The 11,554-nt window shown below is 39.6% G+C and overlaps 1 protein-coding gene across 4 annotated transcripts in view; it reads left to right on the top strand.

Moving 5' to 3' along the window:
* rimbp2a (RIMS binding protein 2a) overlaps window positions 1-11,554 on the top strand; it is an 83,001-nt gene that overhangs the window by 48,109 nt on the left and 23,338 nt on the right. For 3 of the 4 annotated variants that reach the window (XM_005938843.3, XM_042223698.1, XM_042223697.1), the window contains 6 exons: window positions 367-456; window positions 2,931-3,053; window positions 7,369-7,473; window positions 8,354-8,404; window positions 10,622-10,645; window positions 11,031-11,229. In XM_005938843.3, coding sequence (XP_005938905.1) covers window positions 367-456; window positions 2,931-3,053; window positions 7,369-7,473; window positions 8,354-8,404; window positions 10,622-10,645; window positions 11,031-11,229 — 592 coding nt within the window. The remainder of the gene's footprint in view (window positions 1-366; window positions 457-2,930; window positions 3,054-7,368; window positions 7,474-8,353; window positions 8,405-10,621; window positions 10,646-11,030; window positions 11,230-11,554) is intronic. The other variant, XM_042223696.1, reaches the window with a different exon arrangement.

Here is an 11,554-nt window from a genome sequence, read left to right as displayed (position 1 = left end):
CACCCCATTTTCCTCTCTTTCTTTCTTCCCATTCCCTCATCTTTTTCAGCTTTCACCCTCCATTCCTAAAGCCACATACCAAATGGAGGGTGACAGTATGCAGCTGTGGGTTTTGTCCTCCAGACGGCATCTTAGAAAAAGATTATCCACACAAACACACACACACACACACTCGCAGATGCATACATATGGAGGGAGCGATCGACGCTAACCTAAGTTGCTTAGGTCGCTTCTTTCACTTATATAATAATTTTGAGGTGTAGTTTTGCTGTGTGGCTTGCACTCAGATGTAAATTTCCTTGTAAGCAGGAGGATAATGGAACAAGACAACCAACTCTTTCTTTGTTGCTTTCTCTTCCTTCTCAGAAAGCAAAGCTCCATGCTGCCTTGCAGGAGAAAAATCGTTTGAACCTTGAGTTGATCAACCACCATCTGAAGGCATCCAAGTATGACCAGGTGAGAAATTCACACATGTACTGTGCAAGTATGCATTGGAAGTACACACACAGGAAAATGAAAGAAATCAGTGAATGAGCTTGGTATGATCTGTTTTTCTGTATCAACGATGCAGGAAAAGAAACGCACACACAGTGGCTTTGAGAAAAAGGAGCAGTCATATGACGGAACTTGTCCATCTTGTCAGATCAATATATCAGATTGATTTCCAAATATTAACCGTGTTGAGCCACAATTGTTTTTTTGTTTTTTTATGTTTTGCTTTCAATTATATAATTGTTCTTGAGCAATAGTTCTTCAGGGTTTCTGAAGGTCTGTTTTTCATTGGACATTGGCTTCTTTTTCACTCACTTTCAGTCCTGTCCTCGTTCCTGGCTGGTTTCATTCACTAATTTCTTTAGGTCAATCTACAAAAGAAAATAACACATATACCAGACAGAAATGGTCTCAGTGGAAGAATGACTATTAAGACACCATTCTTAAGCAAGGAAAACACAATGGAAGCTCTCTCATGGTTTGGACCTACAATTCAAAATGTGTCAGATTTTGGTCCGACTTCGAAAGCATTTAATTAGCTACAGCTTAATTTTTCAGCATGACAATGATCCTGAACACACTGTCAATGCATTAAAAGGAAAAAAGTAAAACACCTGAATAGAAAAACACACAAATGAATATTATCAGTCATGGATTGACCTCCTTGGAGCTGTTATTGAAGCATTGTGGGATCATCTTGACAAAGAACAGAACCAGACGCCAACATTCAAAGAATAGCTTGAAGAAGAAGCCTGGAGAACTATTCCTGAAGACTGCTTGAAGAAATCACTAGAAAGCTCACCTAAGACAGTTTAAGCTGTGCTAAAGAATAAACACAGTCATACCAACTATTGACTTTAACCTCATCAGGATTGTGCAAACTCTTATCTACTGTATTTCCACGTATGTTTGGACGTGTTTCAATTAATTGCTGCACCTATCTCCGATTTTTCTAGCAAAACAAACAGAAAAAGGGTTTGCTCAAAACTTGTGACGTGTTGTACACACACACACACACACACACACACACACACACACACACTACTGCTACTTTCCCTTTCCTAATATTGTGCTTTTACTAATGCTGGCTCCCTGGTTTCCTGACTTCACATACTGATACATACGCATGCACACAGACCCATAAAGAGAGACAGTGACCGTTTGTGATGGTAGGCGATTAGCTGCTCTGGCGCTAATTGTGACTTTCACAGAGGGGACAGATCTGACATGTGTCCAGGGACTCAGCTCAGAGCTTTTGCTCCAAAGTGTCACAGAAAACGATGCCATCTGTTCACCGACAAGGTGGCCACGGAGATGAAAAGAAAGTGGGGCAAATGTGTGTGCAGTCCTGCCACATATACTGTATAACTGAGTGTGACTGGCTTGTAAGGGCAATTAAGACAAAGGCGCAGTGAAAATGTATTTACGTGTGCATAAATAGATAGTGAATTAATGACAAGGGGAGAAGAGAACGACAGAAGCTGAGAGTAAGAAATGAAGAGACGGGAAACAAGACGGGGGATGTGATTAGAGAATCAGAGTACATAAATTGCATTTGCTTCGTAGGATCTTTGATAGATTAGAGAGAACTGATCAACTTAACTATTTTATGTTTATCACAGAAGCAGTGTTATTTTGATTGCTCAGAGTCGTTAGTGGTAACTTTTCTTTTAGCGACTGAGTTTTTAAGAAATATCAGACATATAACTCATTAAATCGAAATGTTAAGCAAAGAATGTTGAATAAAAAACAACTCCTTTGCTTGTCTGGTTTAATTAGTAACATCAGCAGTGACACAATTGATCTCTAAATAAAATGATTAGATAAAATAGAAATATTCATCCGTGTTAAGCCGCATGTATCTTTGATGTACTTCTAAATGTTATTTTTGTGAGTAAGCTTATCTATTGTGTCTCTCATCTCATGCTAATTAACGAGATGATAGGTGTGGTTCAGCTCAGTCCTTTGAGGAACCGGCTTAGCTCAAGGCCTCTGACCGATGAAGAGACGAGCGGCAGAAATGCTCAAGTCAGCAACGCTGTCTCATCAACGCTAAATGAAAATGTGCTGATTAATTTCTCTTCAAACTGTGAACTCTCAATCAACCCTCGAGCCACAAAAATGCAGCCTCTATTCATAAATGTGAAAAGTAGGTCTGCTGCAAGAACAAACCTCATAAAAATTGCATGCTTGTTTTGCTCTTTATAAAACAGACTGCATTTTGAGACTCTTCAAGTAAAACAACGACGGCGCAATTAAAGTGTTTTCTTTCTTCGCTTTGTTGTGGTTTTCTCTTTGCCTCTTTTGCTGCTGACCTTTTTTTCTTTTCCACCCACAGTTATTCAAATTCATGTTTTAACAATCCACTTAACCTTCGCTTGTTTCTCATCTATCCCTTCGTTGTGTCTGTGCTCAATTCATGATTCGAATTCTTGCAGGTGCAATCCGACTATGATCGGCTGAGACAGACTTTTGCTGTAGTGAGTCAGGAGAGAGACGTGGCCCAGGAGCAGAGGAGCCAACTCCAGGAAAAAGTGGATAACCTGGAACACGTTTTAAAGGTGGGACAAATTTTTTTGCCTTAATAATATCAGATTTGAGTTCCTCTGTGCTATTTGACCACACATAAACCCCTGGACTAAAGATTTCACTCATTTCTTGTATAAATTTTATTGTCTTACCTACTTTTCGCACAGATTTCAGATTTAATTACCTGTAATTATTATTCAGTTTCTATGCATTTATTTGAGTCTAAATTTAGTTCCACAGACCACTAAACAATCTGTAAAGTCAACCACACACCTGTTGTACCTATGAGTAGAAGATGTGATGACCCAAGCCTAAACCACCTTTTCTTGCTTCTTTTTCTCCATTACATCAATCCATCTCACTCCATTTCTCCAGCATTCCCATCTTCTTCATAGTCCAACATGTGTTCACTTCAGTAGTCCTCACACCAGTCACGATAACTGATTTTTCAGGCCCAGTTTTACTGTCACTCTTTCGGAAATATTCCCATTTCCCATGCATTTGTGTCCTCAGAAAACCTGAGAAGGAAACTGAGGCAATACATGAGGTGTAGTGTCACCGGCTTCATGGAAAGGCTGTTTTCTTTATTGTGTTCTGGTCTGCCAATAGTAATCAGACACAGTCTCGCTGCACTGCGAGAGGGACTCTCATTACAAATCCTCGCCTCCCTGCATCTCCTATCGATTGTGTGTCTGTCAGGATATTTGAGAGCGAAATGTACCCGCATAAGAAAAACTGACCAGCTCCCCGATACAGCAGAGAAAGCTTTGTCACTTTCTCATTGTGCATTGATTATGGAGACAAAGAAATAATTTAGAGAAAATTACACAGGATAATGTGGGTGGAGAAAGCAGAGATGGTAGAAACACAGTGTGAAAGAACAGAAAAAGACCTGGTTCAAAACTAATGAGATGCAGCACTGTCTGTGTTATTTTTAATCATATAATCTGATAACAAAAGTTTTCTTTTTGTTGTTTGTTTTGGTCAAAGTCTGGTATACAAGTTAGAACACAAGGTGGGAGGAAATAATTATTTGATCCCCTGCTGAATTTGTAAGTTTGCTCACTTACAAAGAAATGAAAAGTCTCCAATTTTTATGGTAGTTCAGTGTTAATGCAGGCAGACAGAATATCAACCAATTATCCAGAAAAGAATAAACATTTGATCCTCTTCAACCCAGCCTGAATTCTGGCTCTCACCGATTGGCTGTGTTTGGGTCTGGAGCTCCATGCAAGGTCCTGATGAGAATGATCGTGAGAAAGGTGGTGGATCAGACCAAAACTACATCGGAGGTGTTTGTTAATATTCTAAAGGCAGTTGAGACCACAGTCACCGAGGACACCAATGGTAACACACTTTGGCATAATGGATTAAAGTCTTGAAGCAACTGTAAGGTCCCCCTGCTCAAGGCCACATGTACAGGCCCGACTTAAGTTTGCCAGTGAACATCTAAATGATCCAGAGAAGGCTTGGGAGGCAGTGCTGTGGAGAGATGAACCCAAAATCAAGCTCTTTGGCATCAACTTGTTTGCCATACACGGAGGTGGAAACATATTCTTTTGGGACGTTTTTCTCCAGAGGGTGCAAGACAACTTTACCACATTTAGGGGCCAGTGGTTTGGGCCTCGTACCACGAAATCTTGGATGAGAACTTAGACAGCAAGAACACTAAAGATGGGTTGTGGATGGATCTTTCAGCATGGTAGTGACCCAAACCATACCACCAAGGTACCATAGGAGTGGGTAAAGAAGGAAAAGTTCAAGGTCATGATCTCTTAGCCCTGCGATGTTTGGAAACCTGGTAACCAACTACAAGAAATGCTGCTGTGCTTGCCAACAAGGGTTTCTCCACAGAGTACTAAGTCATGTTTTCCTCATTTCATTCAATGTCATGCAAATCAATTTATAATTTTCACATAATTTGTTTTTTCAGGATCTTTGGTTACTATTCTGTGTATCCATTACAATGGAACTACTATAAAAATGAGAGACTGTTAATTTCTCTGTGAGCAAACATACAGAGGATCAAACACTGCCGTCTTTAACCTCCTAAGACCCGAACTCTTCCACGACATGCATTTTTAATTTCTCTTTGATATTTGGGCATATTACGACCCAATGAATGTAAAAACAAAGAATTACCAGATTTTTTTTTTTACCTTATTTTTGTTTTTAAGAAAAATAAGAGCCACATATGAGGATATTCGTTTAAAACTGCGATAGAACAGTAGCAGTATAATGTCCCCGTAAGTGGATATCAGGCCCTTGCAGAGCAAAATTGAGTATTTTGGTCTAAATAACCCAAAATGTGATGTCCACATATGTGGACGTCAGGTCCTAAGAGGTTAAAGCGAGCAACCAATTTAACTAGGAAACAGATTTTTTTTAAAAAGAAAAAACCCCACAATATTGTATTTAGTAGTTTTTTTTTCTTATCTGTGGCCGTGGCTCATGTTACACTTACAAAACAGAGTTTAAGATGGTAAGATTTTCATTGGCAGTGATCAGAGGGGACAGGATTAGAAATGAGAACAAACATATAAACTAATAATCTGCAGTGACATCAGACCTTTGTTAGACATGTATGTGTGTCAACAGAGGTAAATCCAGAGTGTAGTCTTAAAAATTGTGAATTATAGTATTATAGTATAGTATATAGTATAGAATTATAGCGTGATTATAGTAATGTGATGGAGAGCTGACCATTATCAGGCCGTGATTTATCTTCCAGTTGGATTTTGGGGACCTCCTGGCTTTTGTTTTGGTATACTGTTGACAGATGTTTTTAATTTGCCAGTGTCTTCCTCCTCATTCAGTAGAGACACAACCAGTTTATGGATGTTGACAAGTGAGACTGTCCCGAGGAACAGCCAAAGCATTAGCTCCAAATAAAGTCTGAAACTTCTCAACAGCAAATATCAGGTCAAGCCTGAAGTTTTTGACAATAATTTTAAGTCAGTTCATAAGACGTCATGAGTTTTATAGGCAGTCAGTTGCATTTTTTTTTTCAGGTGCCTGATGTCACGTGCTTTTAATGCCCAGTTAAATAGAGTCTGTTTTGATTCCTGTCTCTAATAAGTCAGCATCTTTCTTTTGCTGTTTCAATCCAGTCTTAGTCAACTTTTCAAGGCCTCGAGTCCACATCAAGCAGTGTAGGCCTTGGATAACTCTGCAGTAGTCCAAGGGTTGGAGCTGTTTGAAATTGTAATAAGTTAACCAAAGCAGATAAAGTGAAGGATCGCAGATCTTTTTAAAATGACAAAACGAGGTGTTTAAATGCAGGCGTGACCATTGGTTCCCGTGTGAAAAAGCAAGGGTTAAAAAAGCAGTTTCACTAAGGCTCCAGTGACAGCCTCTCAGCTACCCCGGTCCTCTGCAGCTTAGAGCTTCTCCATGATTATGCAAAGCAGCGACTGGCTGCTCAGGACACCTCGAAGCCACTCCCGGAGGTAAAGAAGATTTTCTTTTTTCAAGGGAGAAAGAACAGGGAAAAAAATATGAATGTCAGAGCTTTCTAAGCTGTCTTTTCTTCTTAAGCTCACAGAGACATCCTATGGCCTTAATTCTGTTTCTGCAAGATGTGGCAGCTGGTTGTGACTTCATGCATAGATACTGTACAGTCATGACTTGGCTAATTTGGCAAAGGGTAGATTTGGATCAGGAGCGACTATGCGTGACAGCTTTGTGTAAGTCAGTGCAGACTATAGAGTATGTGTGGTGCCAGAGATATATATGTTACAGAAGCCAGTGTTACTTAATGCTCTTCTCTTCACGTACCTTGCCTCTTAAGTGACATCGTATGTGAGGGTGCAAAATCTTTAAACTTTAAACAACCAACATATAATGTGCTAATTACTAAGCTTAACACTTAGAGTGTTAACACTGCTGCTAGTAGGCAGATCTCTAAACTGTCATATAGAAGCAAGCTGTTTTCTTCTACTTCAGCCTTAGATAAACTAGGTGGTAATTGGTATTAATATTTTTATCCAACTCTTGGCAACCTTTCAAAAGAATTGCTTGGTTTAATCTTTGAGGATTAGGCAATGCTTCACTTCAATTTGTGGGATTTATTACACTGAAGCTGATGCAACAACACTGTGGCTATTCCTATTTTTCAAGCAGTCCTCATTTTTCCTCAGAAATGGATGCAATGTCGCTAAATCAGGTGGACAGGGCTCAGATTCCTCAAAAGCTCTTGCCAGAGTGGTAGAGAGAATAGATTTACTCGATGACATTGAAATGTGAGAATACTGTTTTCAACGAAAGATTGCAGCTGGGTAATTTATTATTTTTGCAGTAGCGTTAGAAATAATCTCTCCTCCTTCTACTTCCTCTGTTTCTTCCTAGCATATGCATGAGGCTGTAGAGGTAAAGCAACAGTTGCAGACAGAGCATGAGCAAGCCTTGGTGGCCCTTCACACCAAGCAGAAGGAGATCAATCAATTGCAAAAGGTATGTTTAAAAACCGCTTTAAGTCTATTCTTTTAATACTTTTGGCAGAATCCCTCCTTGGTTATCAACTTTTGTGTAGTGAATTTATGCCAAAGGTCTTTGTTTGGATAATGATGTGTCTTGAGCCACTTTATGCTGAATCACTGCTACTGTATCAGAAAATACAGATACCTCATATAGCCCGCCCCAAAATCAGCAGATGTGATTACAAATGCAGCCATGGTCCCTTTGATCGTGTGATGAAGAACACGGCTAAAAATGCTGCGTTTGTAGTTGCTGATATATTTGTACACATTACAAATATCTTGCAGCATGAAGATCTGACCTGTTGTGGTTGTTTTATTCTTTTTTGATATATTTCGTAAAACAGAATATACATGTGCGCATGTGTTCCTGCTTACTGTTTCCTTCCTATGCTGATGACTGAAATAATATCAAATAGCTTCTGGATTAGACCACAAGTTTAACATGATGAAAAGTGTCTCTTTCTCGGAAGTCTGTGAGGTTTGTTTGTCTCATTTTGGTCCCATTTTTGCATTGATGTTTGTTCAAAAGAGAATCATTAATGTTCAAAAAGATGCAGATCATTCAAACTGAGACAAATTGATTTGCACAGTCGCTCAAGAGTGGGTTTAATTTCACTGCCTTTAACAGCCAGTACTTGGACACTAACATGTCCTAAAATAAGCCAGTTGCTTTTTATTGGAGCTGTACCATCAGAAGTAGGCATCTCTTCAAGTACCAGCTCTGTTTGATGAACCAGTGAGCATCCGCCAGGGTATTGCGTTGACAGTATGTCAGCTGTGTACTGTCTATTCTACCTCATGGACCGTGATCACAGTGTCAGCTGTCATTGTGTGTTTCTGTGTGTTCTCTGCAGGCTTGGGTTCAAACTGACCAAGAGCATGAGGAAGCAGTACACCTGTTAGAGGTACAGTTTCCTGTTTCCTGGATTGCTGTGTTTCTTAAACATAGTGGAGCTTTCTGTTTTAACCAGGCGAATCAAAACACATCCTTAAGATGGTTCATGTAGTATTGGGTCAGTTTTCCAGATGAAATAAGGGGAAACATGGATAAGTTGGTGATGAAGCTCTCCTTTTTGGAACATATGGAAAAGACTCGAAGCTTGTCTATGTATCAAGTTAGCTGCTGTAAAACATCCTGTCTGGCTCTACTACAGCACCCAGTGCTTTGAACTAGCCTTGAACTCTTAGCTTCAGTTTTAGCTTTATGGTTATTTCCATCTTCTTTTCTAGAGCAGGAAGTGGCCATATTTAAATGAGATAGTGGAGTGTTAAACTATAAACTAAGGCCAGTAATCTTGATTGTACATATCATATCTATGGGTGCAGTGTGGAGACTTCTTCGATTGTTTTATAGTATAACAACTGCACAGCAAGCTATATTAATTGTCTGATATATTAAAAGTACTGTAAGAGGCACAAACACACCACAGAGATGGTCAAAATGTCCAACGCTGGGCTCTAAAAGTGAGAATTTTAGGCTATGTCCACACGTAGGGTGTTTGCTAAAACTGAGATTTTTCTGAGGTAATTTTGAAAAACATCTCAGTCCAAATGTAAATGCAAAGAGCGATCTACTGTCTGTCAAGAACATGCCAAAGCAACAAGCTGCGATATAAACGTAACTGGGAGGAAATGTTAGCTAATCAAAAGCTCACAATCTGACATCAAAAAGGAGATGAAAGCGCACACCTTTGATGTTGCAAGACACAATATAGAGTTTTTCTTGTCCAACATTCAATTGTGTAAATGCAGAAACTTGAAGGTTGTTTTTTTTTTTTAAATCTTCACCCCAGCAGTTTTTTTTTTTTTTTAATGTCTGTTTCCAGTGCAGTTCTTTAGATATTTTATCCTGGGCTAACATCAACCAACACTGCCATCCTCAGAGCCATTCTACATTTGGGGCTAAAATAAAATAAGCGAGGTATATTTGTCAAACGAATGTATTAGTTTAACTGCGTGACTCACACCCACACCATCTTCAGTAATCACCTCTGCTGAGCCTGAAACCGAACGCAGAGACGCAGGAAATTATTTAAATTAAGTAAATTGAAAAGTGACGTTTCTTGGACTAACTAGTGCATTTAAACTGGCAACACATTAAGAGAGATGTTAAAAAAAGGCACCGTCTGCACACGCCTACGTAGGCCTTCAACGACGTCTAATCAGGCTAATTGAAAACAGCTGCGTGGGTGGACAAGCAGAGTTTCAATGTGGAGCCATACGACGCAAGTTTATTCTAAACTTGAACTTATGACACATGGGTACCGTTGGGGTTCTGGACTCTCCTCTAATGAAGTCCCATAAGTAAGTTCCCCCCCCCGTCTCTCTTCCAGCAAAACACTTATCTGCTTGGCTACACTATTGTGTAGTTTTTTCCAGTACTCCACACCAGATTGTGACTCATACATCAGACTAGTCAGACAATAGCGTATCCTTTGTGCTTGCGGTCACATTTCTATCTTCTTATTCAGGCTGCTTTTGTTATAGCGCTCCAAACGCTTCTGTTTACTAGTTGCGTTGTCACGCGTTGCATTGACGCTTCACGTCGCCCCCCCCCCCGGATGGTAATCGTTGACCCGCTGTTTCATCACAGACTTCTACTCAAAATTATTTTCTCGTCTTACTTTAAATCCTTTTGCTACGAGAATACGTCGCAGACTCCTTTGTGTGCGGCTCATATGAGGTCACGTTATTATCCATCTGGAGCGCTCTAATACGATTTTACTGAGCAAGCAGACTGAGTTTGGCTCAGAAAAAACAGTTTGGTCAGAGAAATTGAAACTCTGTCAAGGAGATCTCTTCCTAGAAATCACTGAATCAGTTGGTCTCTTTCACAGGCGCGTTTCTCTATAGTTATGGGCAAATATGGCCACAGGAGGGAAAGCATAGTTGTGCTGTCTGTAGGTGTGAAATCCCCATATGTTTTCCACTCTGTGTTTTTGTGCTTAGGAGTCCATTTCAGTTTGACAAACACATTTGTCTTATTTTTTTGTCGACTCATAAATACATTTGTGTTTTCATTGGTTTCCCCTTCCGTTTGCTTTTATTAACGATTGGTTCTTTTTGCATTTTTTTCCCTTTCCTTACTTACTACTTCTGATTTCCACATTTTGTCTGAACAGAACAATAAGGACAGAATGTTTCAGGTATTTATTTTCATCCCTGATTAGTTAGTTACATCACCCTTTCTTTCCTCTTCGAATTTTCCTTTAATTGCAAACCTGTGAAACCAAAATTATATTCTGTATCACCAAAAGTGATTATATGTATATTCACGCTTTCCCCTCTAGGCCTTCCTCTGATAGCATGTCTATGATATAACTTCATGGAGTGCTCAGGCTTGGTTATCACGATTTAACCATATCAGTAAATGACTCTACACTTCCACGTGTTTAGATTAGATTGCTAGACATTCAAAATTATATACTGCCAAAGCCCAGAAGAATAATCACCTTTCACCTCTCATTCTTTTTTTCTTTTTTTCTCTCAGTCTTCACAATCCTTACTGCTCTTTTTTCTTAACTGCCAAAGGTCAAGGTTCGTGACCTGGAGCAGGAATGCCGGTCACACAGTGAACACTTTCACCAGCTGTCCAAAGAGCTGCTGAATTTCCGCCTCCAGTCGGAACCTGTGAATATCCCTAAAAGTAATACCACCTCTGCATCCCAGATCCCGCCCTCACCACAGAAGAAACTCTCGCAGGTCAGATTCGAAGCCCAACCAGAGACAGGTGAGTCTCACCTCACAGGCAGCTTTGTATGAAACACATTGAACCATAAAGGCAATTATGAGGCTGGGGAACGGGGACATATCAAAACAAATCAAAAGTCTTAGAAAGTCAGTCCCTGATTTTTATTTATTTATTTATTTTTCTCTGATTACTACTTTCCTCAGTTTTAGCTGAGCGGTTTTATGTGTTTACTTGAGTGTGAGTGTGGTTCTGTGAGTATTAATGTAACTGTGTAATATAAAGTGGTGATATAAAACTGTAGACTAGCAGGGTTAAATATTAGTGGGGTCTAACTATTCTAAAAACACATGTGCTCTCCAGATAA

Source organism: Haplochromis burtoni, unplaced genomic scaffold (assembly GCF_018398535.1).
Source record: "Haplochromis burtoni strain Fernald_Lab_line unplaced genomic scaffold, NCSU_Asbu1 Contig_118, whole genome shotgun sequence".
NCBI classification, from domain to species: domain Eukaryota; kingdom Metazoa; phylum Chordata; class Actinopteri; order Cichliformes; family Cichlidae; genus Haplochromis; species Haplochromis burtoni.
Note: the sequence above shows the minus strand (reverse complement) of the source record. Positions and strands in the feature narration are given on the sequence as shown.